The following is a 24499-nucleotide window of genomic DNA, read 5'->3' on the forward strand; positions in this document are numbered from 1 at the left end:
ATCAACAAATCAAACATGATGCTTAGTGAAAGCGAAATTCGGATTCATCTCTGCGTAGTGGAATTACGACCAAGGAGACGGACATGATTCTTGATAGAACTCCCGATAAGAATTTTTGAGGAATCACTGGAAACGGAATCCACAGAAATTCTTGGAGGATCTCCAAGAGGAGTTTATGGAGGAACTCCGGTAGAATTCCTGGTGGAACTGCCAGCGGGATTCTTGGAGCAACTCGCAGGGAAATTCCTGGAGGAAGTACGGTGGAATTCCTGGAGGAACGCCGGAAAAAATCCGGGAGAAACTTCGGATGAATTTTGGAAGGAACTTTCGGTGGAGCCCTAAGGAATTCCCGAAGGAACTTCGAAGGAGTACCAAATTTCCGGAGGAATTTCGAGGCATTCGTGACGGAGCTCCGAAGGAATTCTAGGCAAAGTCCTGAACGAAATCCCAGGAGATATTGCTACTGGAATTCCCCTGTGGAATTTCTGGAGAAAATGCCCGGAAAAGCTTGGGGAATATTTTCGGAGAAATTCTTAAAATTCCTGGAGGCAATGCCGAAGTAATTTCTTAATAAAATTTCAGGAAGAATTCCTGAATGAAATCCTTGAAAGAATTGCTGTTGGAAATCCCCTGAAGAATTTTTAGAGAAAATCCCCGGAGCAGTTCTTGGTGGAAATCCACGGAAGAAATCCTGGAGAAAATTCCGTAGGAATTTCTGGAAAAAATCCTGATGCAAATCTCCGGAGAAATTTCTGGAGGAAATGCCCGGATACATTCTATTAATAAATCCCTTTAGGAATTCCTGGAGAAAATGCCTGGAAGAATTTCGTAATGAAATCTTCAGAGAAGAACTTAAAACAATCCCTGGAGGAATAACACGAGATACTCTAGCGGAATTACCGGAGAACTTCTAGAGGAATACACGGAGAAACTCTTTTTGGGAGAAAAGGTTTTTGGGAAGCTCTGGAGGATTTCCCGGAGGAAATTTAGAGAATTTTCCGAAGTAACTCCAGGAGAATTCGAAGTGGAACTCCTAAGGATTTCCAAAGAACTACTTGAGAACTACTACGGAGGATTTCCAAAGAACTCTGAAGAATGCCTGCAGAAATTCCGAAATAAATATTCAGTAGGAAACATAGAGGCAAACCGTAGGAACTCCCGATGGAGCTTCAAAAGAATTCTCGGATGAAATCTGAAGGAACTCATGGAGAAACCTCAAAGAAATTCAATGAAGAACTCCAAAGATATTCCATGAGGATCTCTGAAGAAATTTTTGGAGGGCATGCAAAGCAATTGCTGGAGTAACTGCGGAATAATTTTTAAAGAAACTCCGGAGAAATTCCTTAACAAACTATGGAGGAAATGCCGGAGGAACTCTGGAGAATATCCTTTGGAGATCGAATTCCTGAAGGAGATCCGAGAAATTTATGGAGGAATCCGAGGAATTTCTGAAGGAACACTGAAAGAATTCCTTGAGAATCCATGGAAGATACCCGTAGGAGTTCCCGGTGGAGCTTCGAAAGAATTCCAGTAGTAACTACTGTAGAATTCTCGGACGAACTTTGAAGAAATTCGCGATGGAGCTCCAAAGGAATTCCCGGCAAGAATTCTGAAAGAATTCCTAAGGGAAATCCGAAGGAATTTAAACACAGCTAAAAATATGTTGTAAATTCCAGTTTATTTTCATGCACATAAAATAAACACAAAATAAACTGAAATGTCAACGCCAAATAGCTTATTTTTCAATCGAATGTACTTTAAATTTCCACGATCATGTAATATTCAACCATCTTTAGTTGAAAATTAAATGTGATGCTGTAACAATAGATGAATTTGATTTACTTTTACCATACTCTTGTGTTTGCGCTACATTGAAATTTAAATACTTTTTTCTGTGTAGGAGAACTCTGAAGGAATTCTTTGAGAAACTGCATAGTTAATCCTGGAGCAGCTACGAAGAAATTCTACATTATAAAATCTACATATCAACATTCCTCTTCATGGTGTAAATCCCCAGAGAAATTCCTAGAGAAAATCACCGAATAAATTCTTTGAAAAAACCCTCGAGTGAATTTCTGGAGAAAATACTCAGAGGAATTTCTTAATGAAATCCCCGGAGAAATTCCTGGATGGAATCCACAGAGAATGTCCTGGACTAAATCCCCGGAGGAGTTGTTATTGGAATTCCCTAGGCGAAAATCCCCGGAGGATTTCGTGGGGATGTCCCCGGATGAATCCTTGAAATCTCCAGAGGAATCACAGAGGAATTCCTGGACGAAATCTCAGCAGGAAAATCTGGAGATAATATCCGGGGGAATTCATGGAAGAAATCCCCGAAAGAATTACTATTGAAATTCCTGGATTTAATCCCCGGAGGAGTTCTTAGGGGAAATCTCCGGAGAATAGTTTGGAAATAAACTCCGGAGGAATTTCTGGAGACAACCCTGGAGGAAATCCATTGGAGAAATCCCCGAAGGAAGCAGAATAGCAAATCACCGAAGGAAAATAAACCCTAGAGAAGTTCCTTGGAGGCATTCCTAAAGGAAAACTCTGGATTAATTCCTGTAAAAATTCTCGGAGGAATTTCTGGAGGAAATCCCCAAAGCAATTTCTGAAGGAACTCTCCGGAAGAATTCCTGAAAAACAGCCCCACGAAATGCCTGCAGGAAATCTTCGGAGAAATTCCTAGAGAAATTGCTGGAGAAAATCCCCGGAAAAAATTCTTAATAAAATCTCCAGAGGAAATCATGGACGAAATCTCCGGAGAAGAGAATCCCCGAAGATTTTCAGGGGGGAAATCTCTGCAGGAATTCTTGGAAAAGATCTCCGGACAAAATCCCCGAAAGAATTCCTGAAGGAAATCCCCGGTAGAGTTTTCAGGGGAAGAACCCGGAAAATTTCATGGAAAAAATCTTCAGAGGAAATACCGTGATGCATCATTACCCGGACACTTAAGCAACACCAAAAGTTCAAACGCTACTTAAAATATGTTTCTGCCAGATCTAGTATAAGTGTTATTATTATTCACATAGATACACGTATAAACTTTGAATCATGGACAAAAAATATTATTAAAAATGCAAGTTAAACACGAAAAACGTTAAATTAATGAAGCATGTCGTGTTCTTAAATCCGGACACATGCACCGAAATGCCGGACGCTTTTGAATCGAAATCCGGACAGAAGCGTTTGGGTAGACAATACATATGAAAAACTAATAAAAGATACATAACTTAAACCTACAATCTTCAATATAATGTATTCGTATGCTTAAACATACACGGAAGGCCAAAAAGTTGAGTAAACCTACTATTGTTTTACCTGCACTCCATGCCAACAGCCTGCATTTTGGGTTCACTGAAATGATCCTCAATATGTATACTTTTCCTGCCTAAATCTTTTGTCTGGTAATTAGTTACTTTTTTTGTTCTGTTATTATACAGTTTTGTTTCAAGTCACAATAAAATGTTTTCCAAAAGCTCGATAAATATAAGGTTTTTACGAAACGTCCGGGTTTATGATCACTGGCCTATAAATCCGGACAGCGTTCGAGGCAATCTATTTTCACATCACAAATGTTTTTTTTGCACAAATATTCCCACTTTTTCGTGCACTACACATTAAAACTATCATTCCGAACACTTTTCAGACACGGACAATATTAAAATGGTATGATTAATTAGCTTCAACGTCAGTCGAGAGTAGCTGACGTTCTTGTCGAAAACTTCGATGCTCTGGAGAAACGACGTTCAACTGGTGCTGCTTATTTGTTTTTATTTTTTATATTTAATTGCAAAGGATTACTAGATGGAACAATGAATTAAAATGAAGAGCAATATTGAAAGCTATGAATGTAAATTACAAGCCTACATTTATTGTTTGATTTCATATTTAATTTGATAAATACAATCAGAGTGTCCGGATATTGGTACCGTCCGGATTTTGATTCACCACGGTATTGGACGAAATCCTCGGAGAAAATGCTATTGAAAATCTACTGGGAATTCTATGGGGATATCTCCGGAGGAATTCCTGTAGGGAATCTCCGGATAAATTCCAGGTGAAAATCCCCAGAGAAATATTTAAAGGATGTCTCCGGATGAATCTTCTGAAAAAAAAATCTCCGAAGGAATTTTTAGGGATAACCCTCGGATGAATTTATTAATGAATTTCAGGACGAAATCCCCAGATTAGTTGCTATTGGAAGTCCCCTGAAGAATTCCTGGATACATTTCCGGAGGAGTTCTTGGTGGAAATTTGCGGAGGAATTCTTGGAAAAAAATTACTGAGGAAATTCCGGAGAAAATCCCCGGAGCAATTTCTGCTGCAAATTTCCGGAAAAATTCCTGGAGGAAATGCCCGGATAAATTCTTTTAAAAAATCCTGATGAATTCCAGGAGGAAATTCCCGGAGAACGTCCAAGGAAGAATTCCGTGAAAATCCTTGAAGGAATTCCTTTGATAGAATTCCTGGAAAAACTCCTGTAGATTCCTGTAGAAGGACTTTGTTCAGGAATCTTCAGATGTATTGCCGCAGAAATTCGTGGTGGAATCCATGTGCGAGTTCCTAGAAGATTCCCCGGGAAAAAGCTGATGTTCCCTGAAGGTGTCTCTTAATGACTTTCTGGAAGATTCCCCGGAGGAATTGTCAGAAAATTACTGGAAGAGGAATAAATATTGTCAAAAAAAAAAAACATCAGCGATATTACGCCAGGCGTAATATTCTTCCTGTGTTTACTTAGCTCAAATAAAACGCGAACACGAAATTATTGCGACACCGAAAATGTCATGCCAATTTTCTTAGGAAGTTTAGAATCAAACCAAAATTTTAGGGTTGTTTTATACATATGGATGGAGCCTTGAGTGTAAAATTGAAGGCATTTTTGCTTGATGCCCTCCATCAAAGTCCTTACAGAGTCATCGGATACCAGTTTCTCAGTTTTTTTTTCATTTTCTTAACATGTCCTTCTCGTCTTTGACTGTCTTCTTGCTCTTCCGAAGTTTCCGCTTCATTATTGCCCAGTATTGCTCCACCGGGCGCAGCTCCGGACAGTTTGGCGAATTCATGTCCTTTGGAACAAAATGGACAGAATTGGCCACTCCAGGACACTTTTAGATTAGTGGCATGATGCCAAATCTGGCCAAAATAGCGGAGCTTCGTCGTGCTGCTGCAAGAACGGCAAAAGGCGCTTCTCGAGGCACTCAGATTCGTTGATCTCGTAATTTACTGTGGCTTTTGTCACGAAAGGCTCACTCCTCAATCCGCAAGAGCAGATGGCCTGCCAAATGAGATATTTGGAGGTGAACTTTGTCAGCATCTTCTCGTAGAGCTTCCGTGCCCGAGTTTTGACCGTCGATTGTCACCGCTCATCGCAGTTTGGGAAGTTCTGTACCTTGTATGTATGAAGTCCAGCTCTCTTCTTTGCATTCTGGACGTAGCTCTGCGACATGCCGGTCTTTTTAGCTAAATTACGGCTTGAGACGTTGAAATATGTTTTAATCATCCGCTTCACCTTTGCCTCCGTCTTTTTGTTCTCCAGTCCCGGTTTTTTTCCAGCTCCTTTGCCGTGGTCCAACGTCAACCGCTCCTGGAACCGCTTCAACACTTTGGAGACGGTTGAATGGTGTTCAACATTTGTCCCACCTGCCGGTGCGACAGGTCAGGAAATTCGAGTTTGACAGCATGTAAACAATACACATGAATGAGAAAAAATGCAAAATTTGGTTGATTGGTACACAATGGTAGAAAAGTTATGCCCTGTTGAATGTGTCGCAATAATTTCGTGTTCGCCCTTTAAGTAGGAACTAGAGACGGTGGTTGTTTCAGCGAGAAAATGCGAACTGGTAAAGAAACATGTGTCAAACCAGTTTTGGAACAGGTTCAAATCCGGCCAAAAATGTCAGTTAGCCTGTTCCAAAAAACAGTCCAGAAAACTGGTATAAAATAAAATTGGAACATTATTTGCAACACCGGTGCAAGCACCAATTTTTAATATGGCCCAAAAATTTGGAACCAACCGATGATTTGGACCACCGGTGAAATTGCTCTAAAGTTATAGAGCAAAATTTAGAATGCCGTGAAAAGTGTACTGCGATCTGTCAAACTTGGGTACCATTTGTATTTGGAGTTTTCTGCACTTTGTACGAATGCAGTTCCTCCCGACCCTTAGCTCTCTGACCGAAGAATTGCGCTTAAACGCTTCTACGATACGCTTCTAATACGATCCTGATCACTAATATAACATAAATTTTGACCGCATTTCTCCTTCCGTTGGGTAATTTTCCGCAGCATTTTTTTTTTGTGATGCAATTTGATGTGGGACCCCCTCTACGGCCCTGCAAAAAATCATACCTGGATACGGTATTCTACCGTAAGTGACCAGCTCTGTCAACAGAATGCCGAAACTCCATACATCCGACTTGATCGAGAATTTGCTGTAGTTGGCTGCCTCCGGTGCTGTCCATTTGATCGGGAACCGAGCTCCCACTCGGGCTTCATATTCGTCTTCTTTGATTAATCTGTTTAGCAAAAAAATAAAGTAATTTCCTAATTTCTATTTTACAAATCACTGGACTCTTACCTTGCGAGGCCGAAATCGGCAATCTTGACGATGTTGTTATCCCCTACGAGCACGTTCCGGGCGGCCAAGTCTCGGTGAATGTAGTTCTGCTGTTCGAGGTACGCCATACCGGCGGCAATCTGGGCGGCCATGTCGATCAGCTGTGGCAGTTTGAGATTTCTGCCTTTGCCTGAAAGAGTTGAAATTGAAACGGTGAGATATTGCTGTACAATATGGAATGGTTGAATTTTCAGTACCTTGTAGGAATTCTAGCAGAGAGCCATGCTTCATCAGTTCGGTGATAATGTAGATCGGTTCCTCCAGGGTGCAGACGGCGTACAGCTGAATCAGCTTGTTGTGTCGGAGCTTCTTCATGATCTGGGCTTCGGCAAGGAAATCTTTCGGGTCCATGGTGCCTGAAGAAGGAGGAAGAATTTTGAAAATTTAGTATTACTGTATTGCTACTTTTGTATGAATTTCCTAATTCATTTCAGTTCCGATTCGTTTTTTCTAGTTTTGTTCTTTATCTAGTCAAAAAACTAATTTCTATGTATCTGTAATACACTAGCGTTGTACAAATATTTAAACCCAATTGATGATTCTGTTATAACAACACCAACGAAGTTATAAACCATGTTGTACGGCCGTTTATTTCCCAGATGACATAGGTAGGTTTGTTGAGTCCAGCGTCATGAGTTCCACAGATAACAGAAAGATGTCATTCAATATCTAACGCTTTTCAACGGAGCAAGTAGTTGTACAGTACCATCAGAAGTTAGACTAGCAGCTTATGCAATCCTATCACTTGAGGTCTCAACGGCACAAGACGTGATTGTTACTGGTTTTCTACAAAAGCGAAATGGTTGGTTCGATGAAGAATGTCAGAGAGTGACACGTCTAAAGAATTCCATTACACCAAGGTGCTCCAGGTCATATTCTACATATATTCTTAACAAAGAGCAGTTGGGTACCTTGTCGCACATCCTGTATGACCGCTTAAACAGGCTTCCGTCGACGAATAGCAGACCGTTTTTCCTGGGGAAGGGCAAAAGATCTTAGATATATTCCAGGAGTATACCATGCAGACCAAAACCCACATAACCATAGTAATAAACGCACAACTATTGAGCAAGAGCATGCTGAATTCCGCCGATGGAGAATCTTTCCAGGTTGGAACTTTTCTTAACATTCGAGGATATCTATCTTTGTGCTTTGATTCGAGGTACCTATCTTTGTGCTTGCCACGCGATATACACATATAGAATAGGTCAATTGAAACAGAAAGCCCTCAGCTAATAACTGTGTTTTTTTTTATCTTTCTTAGCCCTCGGCTAGTTCATTTCGGGACCAACTGGCTGTCTCGGGGATGGGATTCGATCCCAGGTCCTCGGTGTGAGAGGTGTATGTTCCAACCACTACATCAGGTCCGTCCCCTATATACTGTGGAAGTGTCCTTAAAACACTTAGCAGAGAAGTTTTGTCCCAGCTAAGATGTAACGCCAAAAAGAAGAATAAGAAGAAGAAGATGTCTTGCAGACTCATCTGCTGATTATTGATTTCCATGCCGTGTTCCATTCAGTTAAAAGCAATGAGCTGTGTGAGATGAAGTCCGCAAGTGGATGATTCGAAATCGATTCAATTCCATTCAAAATCGAAGTGTTCGGATTACAAATGAGGTGTCGGAATTTGTGACGTTAGAAGGATTGAAGCTAAGAGCAGCAAGAGGCAGGACCTCTAGAACTGTACCACCTACGAATTTGTGCGAATTGCTGAATACTACAGTAGGTGTACTCAGTGGTGAAAATGTTCGCATCACGAAGCACTTTACGAGTGTAACCCACCGCAAAACAAACATGATAGACTCGCGAACAGGCTTGGTGTGAGTAATTACTCACCCATAGAGTTTTCAATCCCGGGAACATTTCCCGGGAAATGAAATTTCCCGGGATTCCCGTTTCCCGGGAAATGATTTCCTGTTTCCCGGGATTCTCGTATTTCCCGGGATTCCCGTATTTCCGGAGATTTCTGTATTTCCCGGGTAGTTCTATTGAAAAAGGATTGGCCATCCATTTTTCAACCTAAACTATCGTATAATTTACTTTTCATATCAGTCTTTCCAATGCAATTATCTTGCTGGATCACTAGCTATACTTGGATATTGATTTGCTGTTTTTTTTTGTAATCAAATAGTTGTTGATAAAATTGATAGCTCTTTGACGATATGTTTTTTTTTCAAAATAGATTATATGCTATACAAAATACAGGATTTTTCGAGGGATCATCCATGAATTGAGTACGCTCATAAAGTTTTCATGGATTAAATCGTCACATTTTACATCGTTATATTCTTGTTGGTTTTTATTCTAGTGTTTGGAAGGTTCAATTTAATGTTGGTACAGGTCGGACTCGATTATCCGTTGTATCCATTTTTTTTCACTCCGGATAATCGAATCTTCCTAATAATCGAATCACTAATAGAAGAAATAAAATCTGCATTAAAAGAACTTAAATATTATATTTTTTTCGTTATTTTGTTTGTATAATGCAGTGGCGTAGCCAGAAGTTATTTTTAGGAACATTAGGGGTCTTGGAAGAAATTATTTTGACCGGCATACAAAAAACCTCTTTTTCAAGCCCCCTTTTTTACCTACACCCAAAGCTGTAAAACCACAAGTTTACTGGTATAAAAAAAAATATAACAAACCTACGAATAATTAAAAAAATCATCAAATTTGCTTAATTTTCACATTTTTGAAAATTTCCCGGGATCCCGGGATTTCCCGGGAAATGGCAAATTTATTTCCCATTTCCCGGGAAATCAAATCCCGGGAAATTTGAAAACTCTACTCACCCACCTGCTCGGGCGAACATACCAAAAGAAATAACAAAAAGCTCGCGAACAACAAATCAATTGTATATCCATCAAATCTACAGTATTTCGACCTCAACTGTAAGGCCGTCTTCAGTGTCGTGTACTAGTCGAGTCTTAGTTCTAGTCGCGTATCTGTCAAAGGATACAAACTCTAGTGGAATTAAATGGTATAGTACTAAATTCGGTTTTTTCATCTTCTTGTAAAAGGAGTTTTTAATAGAATTCCAGTAATAATCCCTGGATGAGTTTTGGAGGAAATACTGAGATGAACCGGAAACTATTTCACGAAAGAATTAATATGAAAATGGATGGAGAAATAATTGAGAAATCGGTGTAAGAATATTGGATAAAACCCCTCTTTAAAAACTATGGAAAAACTTTTGTAAGAATTCATTGAAGATCTACTAGATTAACTACAAAAAAATCGATGGAAATTTTAGAATTGGTGAGGAATCTTTGAAGAAATCCTGGAACTGAATTTCGAAAATTTTTCAAAGCAATCTCTGTGAAAATTGCTGGTTTGATATTTCGTGACTTTAAAGACCATTTTGATGAAAAAAAAACCTAAGAGATCATCCATTAAAAATATATACTTGCATTAAAATAGAGACCAAGGCTCTGAAACGAGACTTGCTACCAGCCCTGTAATAAAGAATGTGTACTACAATATTTGTATAAGAATCCTACACATTGTTCTGAGAGAACAATGCCCCAAATTCAATAAGAATGCTGCCCACTATTATGCGGAACTGCGGAAGAATTTATATCAAGAGAACCAGAACTTTAAGGATCTTTAGCCGAATCATGTCAGAAACTTATCTACAATTATTTGACAATCCTGCTCATGATTTTGTGAAGACCTTCTAAACATTCTTGTGCTTATTCTGCGCGGGGTGTGAGGTAACAAGAGTCGAACGAGGTGACAATTGTCGACTCGCTTCCATTTGATTAAAATTAGTCGTCTCACGTCACTCGAGGTGAGAGGGACTCGTCTCGACTTACACGCCGCGCAGAATAAGCAAACCTATGAGAATCCTGTCATAGTTTTCCTTAAAATCGATTTCAGGATTCTCTGAACACCTTATCGCTCATTATGTGATAAATCTTCGTAATCTAGTGCCCAGTATTATGCATATCTCATACTTAGATTCTTTGAAAACCCCACCTACAACTGAGTAGGATTGTGTTTATAAGCTTTGTAACAACTATTGGTGCCAATTGTAGAGAAACTCATGAGAAAGAAATTATTCTTTCAATTATTATAACATTTTTTTTCTTATTATGATTCACAAATCGATCATCATTCACCATTTCACGCGCCGGAGCTCGACTACTAGTCTCATTATGATTACTTTAAAATTGAAAAAATGAATTGAAATTGAAAATGAAACGATCACTGTTACACTAAAGACAACGTGGTACCCGACTTAACATATATATCAAGTCCCCTGTTGGGCGCCATGTTCATAATTCGCATAACACAATTACATTTATAACGTTCTCATAACTACTTTTGTGGGTCCTCACGTCAATCCCTTAGAAATATTTGTGTTTTATTAAGCTTGATTGCTGTTGGACGACAGTGGCCCAAGTTCTGTCTTCATAACTGAATTTTGGTTTGGGATCCCGATTCCTACAGGTCAACTTATACTGAATCGATCCCTTTAAATTCAACAATATTATGGGACCGGGAATCGTAGGGCTCCTCCTAAGGTTATACATTATGCTCACTCTGGCTACAGAGTACAATGAATCAGCCTTGGATAAAAGCAAGTGAAAGATACAACTACAAAATACGAGGAAAGGGACAGGCCTGGGATTGAACCTATGACCTTCTGCTTATGAAGCAGAAGCGGTAGCCATTAGACTACCAACCTCGTCATACCGACTTTGAGGTATTTCTGTACGGAAAAACCGTTTTTATAAAAATAGTTTGGACGATCAATGATGCAAAAAGACTATTTTTTATATCTGTATGAAAAAATAGTTGTTTTTCAATGGTAAATGGATTTTTATCAATTGTTTTACTATTGAAGCAGTTAGTTGACTTCTGGATCAATCTGATGAGTTTAAAATCATTTACTCGAAACTATTGCTTTTAAAGCAATGCTTTACATTTATCTGACTCGGAACCCTGGAGCTACCAATGAAAATATAGGGTTAAGTTGAACGTGAAACAAAATCACACATGTAGAAGCATCTCTACTTTATTTATTCAATTCGTAGTCAATTTAATAAGAAATGACATATTACAGACTTTTATAAATACAATATTATTTTCAAGAATACATATCCGGATTAATTGTAGTATAAATGTTCAGTATCTGAAGAAAATTTTCAATACAACGTAACTCAATAATAATAAAACTCGAGTGCCAAAATCTTCTGATAGAATTTATTAAATCTTGATTCATAAATTCGAGTCTATTTAGTTTGAAAAAAAAATGCTCCCCTGACAGTAGTAGATGGATTGAAGAAATATTTCGACCACAAACCATGAAGTTGTGAGTAAAGTGAGGCATTGGCATTTTAAAAAGTAGGGTGACTTGTTATATTTTCGACAGCTTTGTTCACTTTGTCTAGGATGGTTTTCTAAAATCTATTGGACTCAAAATTTGTATCAATACTTTCAGTATAAAAAGGCCAAATTTCATAAGATAAAGCCGACAAAATTCCCTTGACTAAGAGAACAAAACTGCCGAAAATAGTTAGGTTCTCCTATATAGAAATAAAGTAAATCAATAAACAATTTAAGCTCTCCAACAAGAAATACTTGCTTAAGCGAAATTGTTCGTTCAAAACGATTTTCTCGGTAATCATCTCAAATTTTTGTTTTTCTTTGTCTTTTTCGCAATGGAATCAATATCCCGTCTTTTTCCCGTTCGGTGCATTAAATACTCAAACGTATAAGGTACACCGGGGCAAGTTGAAACGGCTGGGGTAAGATGAAATGGCAAGGTATCATATTAAATTTTTATAATGTTGCGAAATTTGACTGCAGCAACAAAAAGTTAAAAGATGGAACAAACTTTCGGGGAAGAAAAATCTGATAAAATATATTGGCATCATGTTCAAAACTTCGCATTTCATTTTGCCCCACCCTTAAATTAATTTCCTATTTTCTGGCAATTTGGCCATGTGCTCAGTTATTTGATTTCTTTGAGAATTCATTGAAGTGTATTTATAAAGTTTCATGTCATTGAAGTGTAACAACATTCAACATATTCAACAATTAACATTTATTCCCAAGTAACCAACATGCATTTATCACAGCATGCAGCCTGCATTATATTCGCCTATACAGCAAGGCATTAAATGCTCATTGAACATATATTCGCTTACAATGTTGTCTCAATGCAGGTTTTGGCGAAATAACGGGCTGCCTAAGTGCTACACCTTCAGAAACATTTGAATGACTGTCAAAAAAAAGGTAACGCCTCTGCTTTAGAGTGATAAAAAACAAAAATATATTTCACTTCCTTTTTCCTCAGTCGCTGTTGTCGTCACACAGTAAGTGTTGTTGTGTTGCCGTTTTTTGCTGCAGGATTTAGATTTGATCTCAAGACCTGGGAATTTGGGGAACCAGCGCTCCAGAATATGCTACAGATGCTGCGGTGATGAGCGCTGATTTTATGCTCTATATAAGGAACGAATCATACAAAGTACCTAGAAGATAGAATTCCTATCGCGGATGTGCAGATTTTCCACGAACTGGTGTCATGATTCATAATATTTGAGAACCTTAAACGTAACCTTTTTTGCAAGGGTGAAATCTACTACAGGACTCCTGAGAAGATAATTCAGGGATTGTGAAGATGCCACACCGCTAACGACTCACTAAAATCAGCCCGTGCCATGCATGAGGGTACAGAACACACGGACTTTGCTTTTAACATCATAGGTATCATTTTCTCCCCGGATCCACCTTGCTATATAACTTTGGGTAGATGTAAGATTGGGACCACCTATTTAAGCAATCTTCCAAACCATTTCCTCGTTACACTTTTCTGTATTGGGTCCCCTCGAGTAGCTGATATTATGAGAACAAATCCGACAGGCATTGGTTTGCATTTTTCTTTCGCAGCGAGAGAACAACAACTCAGAAGCCAACACGAGCGAGCCACTTGTATGAGAGATGGAATGTATTGTCAAATTCGTAACATACCATCTGTGCTCTTCTCTCTAGCAATCTTATAGCAAGAAAAAAGCATTTTGTTGGCTCCGATATGAAAACAGCCCATGCAGTGGAAATGCTTATAGCCCACCGAAAGATTTTAAACAGCAGTGGTTCTGCTTATTCAATGCAGCTAAGCAATCAATCTGCTCTGTTAGAGCATCCTGCAGCTCAAATGCTTTTAGCAGTCCTCTGCAGGACATATTGAAATGCTTAGTGGTTACCTGGGTTACACTTTAAACCCATTTTTCTCTAAATATGAAAAATGTCACTTGGTCCACTCTGACTTAACGCCGACCAGTTGATGTTCAACATATTGTTTCCTTTTTGTACTTCTTGAGAAATTTTGTTTCGGACAACTGAAAATTGCTACCTGTAAGGAAAATCTGAATTTACACTTTTTTTGGTGTTTAGTATTTCCAGAAACTGTTTTGTTTTTGTAGTTATTCTAGTGTTTCACTGTAGTCTGAAACTCCGAAAGATTATGTTAATTCAATACTTTTTGATATTTAGCCTTTTGGTATTCGAGATTATCATGAATTCAATGTTCGTAGTCCTATTTCTCGTTCCTATAAAAGATTTCTTTATTCAGTCTTTCGAATCATTACATTATAACCAAAGTATATAATACGCGATATATACACAACAAAAACTAATTGAAAAATAAACATCCCAACAAAAGCTAAACTTTAACCCATCTCGTCCTCAACGAACGAAATCAACTCACCGGACTTGAGCGTTTTAATGGCCACCGGCGTCGTGTTGTTCCAGAGGCCTTCCCAGACGTCGCCGAACTGGCCGGAACCCAGCTTGCGCACAAACTTGAGCGACGTTCGGTCGATCTCCCACTGGTCTCTGGTGCGGTGCGATAATCCATCGGTGACCGGTTTTTCAATCTGATGGAAGAATAACAGAAAAAATGGTTGAACGATCAGTAAATCAGAAAATTGAATGAAGTTTTGGCACGTAGGATTGAAGAATGGTTAGGATGCGATTAGCAATATGATATTGGATTAGAATGAGGTATGTGACACGATTCTAATGGGTGGTTGATACACAATTGTTGATGAATAATTAACTTGTAAGTAGCTTAGAGTGGTTCAAAGTTCAAAAAAGTTCAAAAATCAAATCACTGTAATGTTAGTAAAAACTTATCATACTATAGTGAAAACCATAATAAAGAAAAATATTGAAGAGCGCAATTCAATGCGACGAACAGGAGAAGTTTGCTATTATTTAGCACTATGTGGAATTATAGTCCGGAAAACTTCTGCAACAATATTGTAAATCTTGTAAATTCAAAAAGGAGCTATTTCTTTAGCAAGTTTGTTTACTATTGTTTCAAGAATGAGTTTCACTATGAAATGATAATTTCCATATAAACCTACATCGTGTTTGCCTTCGACCTATCACCGAAAATGTTGAAAATGTTACTATTTTAACGCAAGAATGGTAATGAAGTTATGAGAGATAGGATTTTCAAACTTTTACTAAATTTGAACCGCCCTAAAGTGTAGTTCGGTAAGGTCTCTAGGAACAAATAACGAATGCAGCACGGCACAGGCGGTATGTATGGCGGAAAGGGTTAACGAACGGATATCAGATCGAGTCAAAACAAAGATCTACTTGGAATGCAAGCGGTGCACAAGGTTTCACGACAAGACGACAGGTAGCAGGCAGATGGGCGGGGATTTCCAATATCGAAGTGAAGCAAAAAACTCTGCTTTCTGGAAGACTGGCTGTTGTTTTGAAGTGTTTTATTTATTCATATTTTTTTTTTCTTTTCGAATCTTATGATCGGAGTATCGGAAGACGTCATTGTGGATTTCTGTCGAAACACGTGATTGAATTTTAATGTATAACGGAACGGAGGATGGGATGGAGCAGGATCGTAAAGAAGGCTTATACGAGAAGATGAAGCACCTGACCGATGATAGAAGTCGGTGATGCAAAATTTTCAAAACATTTCTTGATGTCTTGTTTACAATGATTAATGGTTTATGTAGAAGCCACTCGATATACGAATGCGAAAACGGCAACATTGGTGAAGAAAGCTTTCAGTTAATAACTGTGGAAGTACACGTTGAACACTTAACTGGCTTCGTCCCAGTGAGGACGTAATGCCATGAAGAAGAAGATGAAGCCTGTTTCATGATAAAAAGTCGAAATGATAGAAGGTCGAAAGACAAAAGATCGAATCGCCAAAGGGTGAAAATCTTTTAAAAACGGAAGATATTCCCACTATTCAGTGCTATGCCAAACTATGCAACCTTTTGTCTTTCGGCTTTTGACTTTTCGACGTTTTGTAGAGACCATTTTAAAAGGGACTTTAGGTTCAGGTTGCGCTAAAAAGAGACTTCAGAAACCTTTCTTTAACAATGGGAACTTTTGAATGTCTTGTATAAAAAGTGCTTTTCATATAATGAAACATTAGATTGAACTTTGATGAATACTATTATAGTATAGGGAAAGTGTACCAGTTATGGCCATAGTGGTTCCCTATTTGGCCATACGGTCAATTTCGATAACTTTCACAGTTTAACTCTTTTTGAATGGTTAAACATCAAGATATATCTTAAATCTTACTACTACAACACACAAAATGTGAAAACATTCAAGTAATCCCGTATGGCGAAATAGGGAACCACTATGTCCATAACTGGTACACCTAACCTAGATGTTGATATTGAACTTAATTCGTCCAACGATAACAGAAGTTATTTTTTTTAATTTCCATAACGATTATTTAACATATGACAAGTTAGGAAAATTTTCCGAATTAGAACATATGCCAATAAATCTGAAAAATCCATAATACATACCAAATCTATTAATAAAAAATTGCTCCATTTATGAGAACTGGTAAACACCAGACACTCAAGTCTGCCGTCACCCAAACAATGGAAAATTTCGAAACCATTTCGGTTACAGCTCATTCGCAATCCAGAGAGGCTGCCTGAATGCTGATTGCATTATGTGCTAACTTATTATCCATACAAAATACACGATAGGTATGAAACAGACAAACAAGTTTCGCGCCTCTCTTCCGCTTCGGAACCGGATTGATCTGCTGACAGAATATTGGTTCAATTCCACATTTGACTTTTTTTCGGAACCGAAAAAAATGAAAAGTAAATTCGCTGCTAGGTTCAACTGGGAACAAGCTGCAAATCCCAGCGTTTGTAGTCAAAGAACGACCCGCATACTCGGTCGGCACCCGCCACATTCACTTCCGCAGTTCGTGATCGATGTTTCGACGTTCTGAATGATCGATGCCGGTCGACACCATTCATACCGTCTTCGAATGCGTCGCCGGGGTTAGATCGCGTTCGCTAACTGTTTCCAACGGGGTTCGCCGCTTGTCAGCTGATTGAAATCTACCGATCGCATTAGCCGGTGCAATTGAGTTGGTTTCATACCGACAGTCGATAGGTATGTAGGGGTGTCTAGTGTAATATGCACTGTCAGGGCAAAACATACCCTTTTTGATTTCTCTTGGATAAACTGGTCGGCGTTTAGTCAGAGTGGACCAAGTGACATTTTTCATATTTTGAGAAAAATAGGTTTAAAGTCTAACGCTCTGTAATTTTTTAACTCGTTTAAATTTTGATTCAATATTTCTACACATCTTTGTGCTACTTTCAAACAATATAATGTGAAGTGATAATCATGAAAAATCATAATCCAAACCTCTGATAGTATGATTTTTTGATGGACTATGTGTACCGTTTTGTCTCAAATTCCGAACAGACTCATATTCCGAACACTCGGTTTTTGTATGGCGATTTGGTTGAAATGTTTCGCTAAAATATGTTACCAAATAACAAGGAAATGGCAAACAATTGCAATTCAATTTTAACGTCTCGAATATAATTTTTACCGCGGAAGTAGTGATGATGCTCTAGTTTGAGACCAGTAGAACAAGCTCAGATAAATTTATTTGCGAAATTATTCATTTGAATATACTTTATTTGTGCTGTTCGGAATTTGAATCAAGGTGTTCGGAATATGAGACAGAATAAACACAGTGTTCGGCATTTGAATCAAAATGTTGTTCCATACTTTTACGTAAAAACAATACTAAAACTAATTGAATCAACATTATTATTGGTACACCTAACAGCTAACAGTTAAACTTTTTGCAGAAATTAAAATTTACACAAATATCAGCTAATTTATGTCAATTAGATGCATTGGAAGTCACTGTTGGCCTTGAGTGTTCGGAATATGAGTCAAAATGGTACTAAAGACCACCGTCCAGTGAGTTGGTTCACTCTGACTGAACAGTTTCTAGGAAAATAACAATAAATTAAGGCGAAGTAGGCCGTCATTGAATTTTGTACGCGTCATTGATGATTGTTGCTAATTCATCTCACGATTTAGAATCAAAGAAAATCAGTTGGTTTTGCACTGACAGAATACTTTATGCATGTTAGCGCGTTCAGTGATATATTTTCAAGTCAATTTAAACTATCCAACTAAAATCCAATAATCAATCAGTTTATTGCTTTTTGACACTTGGTCTGCTCTGTCTGCACAGAAATTGTTGCAATTTCTGACCACCCATCCAAATATGGAAAAACGGTCGAAAATCAAAATCAAATGCATTCAATTAGGTAATATTTATAAATTTCTATTGATGGATAAGTATAAGAATCATTCGATGTCGAAAAATCTGAAAAAAATCTCTTGAAATGTTTTTCATTTCCTCGCATTCCTCAGCGCGCTGATCTTTTTGCCTATTATGGTAATAAGCACTTGGTCCACTCTGACTGCACACTTTTATCGATTTTTATTGATCATCCAAAGTAAATTTGTTACATATCTCTCGCAGTTTACAGCATTCATCAAATCTGGTCGAAGTGAAACGGAGGTAAGGTTATTTCGTATCTAATGAGAGAATAATCCAATTTTCCCAAGTTTTGTACTTGGCCCCCTCTGACTTAACGCCGACCAACTTTCGAGTGAAAAAGACTACGTAGATTGATGCGATGTTTACACATCTACAGTTGTTTTCATAATAATAGTAGTGAAAGCGGAACAATTTGGTAAAAAAATGGCTTGTTTATAAACTTATAGCCTGAGTGGAAATTGTTGAAACAATGAGTAAATAAAAATTCAAAACCTCAAAATACAGCACCCAGACAACCAGAAATCGCATGAAAGTTCACGTTATAACTCGTTTATTCATACTAATTACATCAAACTCGCAAAACACCGTGGATAAACTCGACAAATTGATGAGTTTCCTCGCATAAAACACTTCATTTCTGAGTTCATTTGTACATTTTGTTTCGTCTCGTACACTCGTACAAAGTAAGTCGAATCAATCCGTAGCAGCTGTCAAATCAACATTTGTTATCATAAGTTAAGTCGCATAAGATAACAGGTTAGTTCGGGAGAATATTTATACATTCGCATTGTATGTTATTAATCATCACAGAATAAATGCACGCATATCGCCTCCACTTTTGTACGTAGAAGGCCTTTTCGCGACATCTTATAAGTGAAATTTTGCACATACAAAGCCTCCAGGTGATTTCGTTATGCGTACATTTTGGTTGTCTGGGCAGGTATTAAAATTATTAAATCTACTATTATTTTGAACTATTTCACTTGCTGCTTAACTTTCTAACCGGTAGTGTAAAAAATTTCATATTTTGTGATAATGAAATTGGGGAAATTTGTAGTTCTCTGTCAAAATTTCATGATGATTGCTCACAGGGAAACAAAGTTACAGCATGCCAAACTTGAGCATTTTGTATGAAAATAGCCTACCTACCTGATGGCAAGACAGAATTTACCAGGACAATTTGCTTCGTATAATTAAACAAGGAGACAATAAATTTGAAAAGCAAAAAGGGTCTGATGTAACTTTTCCGATCATTTTGATCGTTGTATTGAAAGTGTTAACACTTCAGTCGTCGCGCTGTTGTATTTTGTACAACACTGTCGAAAACACCTCGCTTTTCGTTCTCAACAGCAGCGCAGTGGTTCTGACGGTGGCAAACTGCGCGACGACTGGAAGGTTAAATTGAAATCTTTTACATAGCAACATTTGGGATAACTGTGTCGCCTTAAGCAATTTGTTCCCTAACTTTGTCCTAAGGTTATCAAATCCACAAATTCAGCTGTGTTAAGTTAAATCAAATTTTCATTAATTTCTATTTCAAGGCTGGTAACGACAAGGGGTGTCCCTTCCGGAAAATCTAATATTCAGAATAAGAAAGATATACTCCAGGTAAAACGTTTGGGGTCATTAACTAAAATTCATGTGCATTCTTATGTTATCATTCGGATCATATTTGCTAGCAAATGTATGATAAAATCCGTTTTTTTCCTAGTTTTACATAAATTATCTAGAAACATGGCTCTTAGCTTTACCTAATTGAGCTTATGTTTTGCATTTTTTATTCTTTCGCTACGAATATTTTTCACTTCGTGGACATTAAAAATTGATTGTTATTTTTATCCCATAAAATACATTGGAACCAATTTTGTTACAGTCAATTTTGATTCATCAATTTCAAAAATAGTTTAAGATAAGATTTGTTGGAAGAAAATATGTATCAAGGGGTCTACTCGTTTACAAAAATGACCCAGACAACCAGAAATCTCATGAAAGTTCACGTTACAACTCGTTTATTCATACTAATTACATCAAACCCGCAAAACACCGTGGATAAACTCGTCAGTTTGATGAGTTTCCTCGCATAAAACACTTCTTTTCTGAGTTCATTTATACATTTTGTTTCGTCTCGTACACTCGTACAAAGTAAGTCGCATCAATCCGTAGCAGCTGTCAAATCAACATTTGTTATCATAAGCTAAGTCGCATAAGATCACAGGTTGATTCGGTAGAATATTTATACACTCGCATTGTATGTTATTATTCATCACATATGTTATGCACGCATATCGCCTCCACTTTTGAACGTAGAAGGCCTTTTCGCGACATCTTATAAGTGAAATTTTGCACATATAAAGCCTCCAGGTGATTTCGTTATACGTACATTTTAGTTGTCTGGGGAAATTCTCTGATATTTCGAGTTTTTTCTGGTTTTACAAAATAATTCCGGTTCAAGAGATACTCCATATCAGATAAATTAAATAGTAATGACAAAATATTTTTGAATCAGTAGTGTTCCAAGCTTCCGGATTATTTCAAATGCAAGATGAAGTTATTTCAAGGTGGAATAATATCAAAGTATAAGTTTTATTAAAATGAATTGTATTTGATAAGGAAACTTCATCATTTTTATATCGTTTGTAAGAACTCTGATTATCATTGCGAACTGAACGGAAATTTCAAGTGCATCAGTATACTTCATCATCCAAGTTTATTGATTACTGCGAACTCGTGCAAAAACAGACCATACACTATTCATTTTTGGCCCACGTTCAGTGAAAAAATTTTAAATGGTATCCATGGGCCGTTTGAATACTTAAGACAGCTAAATAGGAAAAAAGAAGAAAAAATACTTATGTTCGTGACAATATTTCAGAATAAAATTTACGTTTACCGCTGTTTTCTAAATTGTATTCATATTATTGTAATCATATCTCGCGTTAAGTATCATACAGGATGATTTCTCTTCGTAGATTCTCTCTTTTGATTAGTACACAAAGTTCAATCGATTTTTGTAACATTTTACGATGCACCTTGATGAAGGACAATGAGCTTTTTCTACTAAATCGAAAATAGCAGTCGAAAACAGTCGCCCGGCTAAGAGATTGACAAAAGAGAAAATCGATGAAAAGAAATCGATCATTGCAGTTACGCCCTTGTGATACTTAACGCGAGATATGAACTGCGAAAAAGCCAAGTTATTGAAATAATGTCCAACCACTTTATTGAATCATGTTTATGTTACAAAAGTAGTTTGTTACATGTTTGAATAGGTATATTCCCATCTAAGTAAACGCAAATAATCCATAAAACTTTTGAATTCCCGGATGATTAGTTCAGTTTTGCCTGGATAATAGAACCACGGATAATCGAGACCCCGGTTAATCAAACACTTGTATGATCGAATCAGACCTGTATAACATTCAAATTTTATATTTTTGATATACCATCAATTATTTGTATTGCTGTGGAAAACATTCAAATTTTCTAAATTCTCAGTCTAGTAGCAACTGAGTGTCCTGAAAATAGGAACTTTAAAGACCTTTAACACGAAAAAAACAAAAGATAGACCAAATCGGAACAAAGAAGAGACCAAACAGGAATAAAAAAAACAATGAAAACGAAACCTAACAGGAATCAGGAGATAAGAGTTTGATTCTTCATGAAATCAGATCAAAGTTTTCTCTGAGAATGCATCCCTTCTTCTTCTTCTTTCTTCATTTTTTTTTTAATTTTGAAATTCTTCGTGACATTACGACAAATAATACTGCTAGTATTACATTATGCGATGAATTTCTTAAGGAAAATCATCAGAAATTATTTCAGGCATTTGTCCAAAGAATCAGATATTACTCCGAAGATTTCCTCAGGTTAGGAAAGGTGAATAGATTTCTTCACTAGAGAGATTTGCAGCCCAGAACTTTCTGCAGGAGTCATTTTTTTTATTATTTTCCATTGAATCCCTTCGAGAATTTGACTAAAGATGTCATCAGAAAATTTTGTTTTGAATATCTGGTTTTTTGCCAAATATAATTACAGAAATCAACCATCAGGAATTTCGTTAAAGATTCTTCCAGATGTTTACAAGAAAGCCTCAAGTCTCCCAGGATTTTATCTGGTGATTTTTCCATCGATTTTCCTACCACATCATCCAGGACTCCCGTTCATAACTTCTTTCAAATCCAAACAGATTTTTTTCCAAAGATGGCTCCAGGGATTTCTTTAAAATTATCCTTCAGAATTTCTTTATGAGGTTTCTTTAGGAATTCCTACAGTAATTCTTCTAGATTTCTCAAGGAAAACTTCGAAGATTTCTCCAAGTATTCCTTCAGGAATTTTTCCAGGCATTTCTTCATGGAAATGTGAATGATTTCTTTTCAGTAATTTTAGAAAATGTTCAAAAAATGTCATGAGGTATTTCTAAAGCAAATTTTAAAGTTACCTCTGATGAAACATGTGTAATTTTTAAAATCACCCTTTATAAATAACGGTTACTACAAGACAAAGGATTTTCATGTCATAGACCCTTGAGGGAATTTTAGAATAGTTTCTAGTTAAATTGTTGGGATGAATACATTAAAACTCTGGATAATATACTGTAGCATTTTCTGAAAAAAAGATTTAAAAAGATCGGACAGTATCCCTTGAAGTATGATAACATGAGTTACAAGATTTCTTTTTTGAAAAAAAAAACTCCAGTTATAATTGTTTGACGAACTTCTGGAGAAACTCGTAGAAAAAAAATCTCGAGGAACTCAATGATGAAACAAATCTAGTGAAATTCTTTGGAGTAACCATGGATAAAATGGCGTAAAAGTTCTTGTAGTAAAAAAATCCTTGAACTTTTTTTTCAAAAACTCTGGAATTAACCTTTATGGATTTTCTTGGAAAAAAACAATCAATAAAAATCTTTGAAAGATCTCCTAGAGTAATCTGGAAAATTCGGTTGAATGATTAGTGTAAAAATATATGGAGGAAGTCCTGATATAGTGTTTGGAAAAAAAAAAACAAAGTAATCGCTGAGTAAATTACTGCCGTTAGTAATGTTGAAGTGCTCGAGAGTTTTCTGCAGCGAATTCTGGAGAAGTTTCTGATATATTGTTTGAAAAATCGCTGGGAGAATATCTGAGAGAATTGGTAGAGAAATCTCTAGAAGAATTTCTGGAGAGATCCCTGTATGAGTCCTTAAAAGTATTTCAGATGTAATCTCTGGAGCAACCACTAAGATTTCTGAGATGAAATTTTTGAAGAATTAGTTGAAAAGCCTCGAACAGTCTCTAATTTTTTTTCTGAAGCCTGCATATTTTTGCATCAGAAATATTAAAAGCAAGATATGAAAAAATATACATAAGAGATCATTTTGGCTAATAGATACTTTTTAGAGACTCGCAATAAAATAGAGACCAATTCTCTAAACAGAGATACGCTACCAGCCCTAAAATTGATAAATTGATTGTCTTAACATTTTAAATTGAAAGTTGTTTGAATTCCAGATTATTTTCCCGAAATCAGTTTTCCAGGTTTTAAAATTTTGAAAAAAGATGTACATGAAGATATGTGAATCCAATAGTGATCAAATATCATAATGCAGCCATTCCATGAAAAACCGATCTAGTAAGTCACCGAATTCCGTGAAAATTTGCTATTTTGTTCCTTATCCGAAATAAGGATACACCTGTTTTTGGATTTTTTTTATTAGAGTGACCATTTTCCGAAATAGAGTGACCGGAAAAATTACGATTTCGCAATTTTTTTATTTTTTAAATAATCATAACTTTTGAACCACTTGACCGATTTTTATTTTTATTTTTTGAACGAAATGAAAGCTAAAGTTTTTAACTTTTCATGAAAAATTTAAAAAAATACATTTTTTTACATGAAAAGAAATCAATAATTTCAATAATTTGTTTTTTCGTGTTTTGAAGGCCTCGGGACCAAAGGGGCTATTGCTGTTCTCATTTTTTCTTGAAAGTTCAGTAAATTTTACGTTTACTGTCAAATTTTCAGCGATGTATTTTTTTTTTATTTTTTGAGATATATTTTTGAGAAATAAAAAATCAGTCATTTTTCATCGACCCACACTGTAGGTCTCAGCGGAATATATTTTTTATTTAAAAAAAATCATAACTTTTGAACAGCTCAACCGATTTCCAATCTTTTTTTCATGGAAAAAGGTTTATGATTTTAACTTTTCAGAGAAAAAAAAATACAAAACCCTGAAATATTTTTTTTACATGAAAATATATAAAAAATTTCTAAAAAACT

At 36.8% G+C, this 24499-nt stretch overlaps 1 protein-coding gene across 1 annotated transcript in view; it reads right to left on the bottom strand.

Annotated features, from left to right (window-relative positions):
- LOC5574802 overlaps nucleotides 1-24499 on the bottom strand; it is a 266282-nt gene that overhangs the window by 3294 nt on the left and 238489 nt on the right. Inside the window, exons 5-8 of the mRNA XM_021841320.1 lie at nucleotides 14333-14501; nucleotides 6817-6975; nucleotides 6581-6749; nucleotides 6352-6518 (exon numbers count right to left, since the gene is read on the bottom strand). Of these exons, the coding sequence (XP_021697012.1) occupies nucleotides 6352-6518; nucleotides 6581-6749; nucleotides 6817-6975; nucleotides 14333-14501 (664 nt within the window). The remainder of the gene's footprint in view (nucleotides 1-6351; nucleotides 6519-6580; nucleotides 6750-6816; nucleotides 6976-14332; nucleotides 14502-24499) is intronic.

Source organism: Aedes aegypti, chromosome 2, assembly GCF_002204515.2.
Source record: "Aedes aegypti strain LVP_AGWG chromosome 2, AaegL5.0 Primary Assembly, whole genome shotgun sequence".
Classification (NCBI taxonomy): Eukaryota; Metazoa; Arthropoda; class Insecta; order Diptera; family Culicidae; genus Aedes; species Aedes aegypti.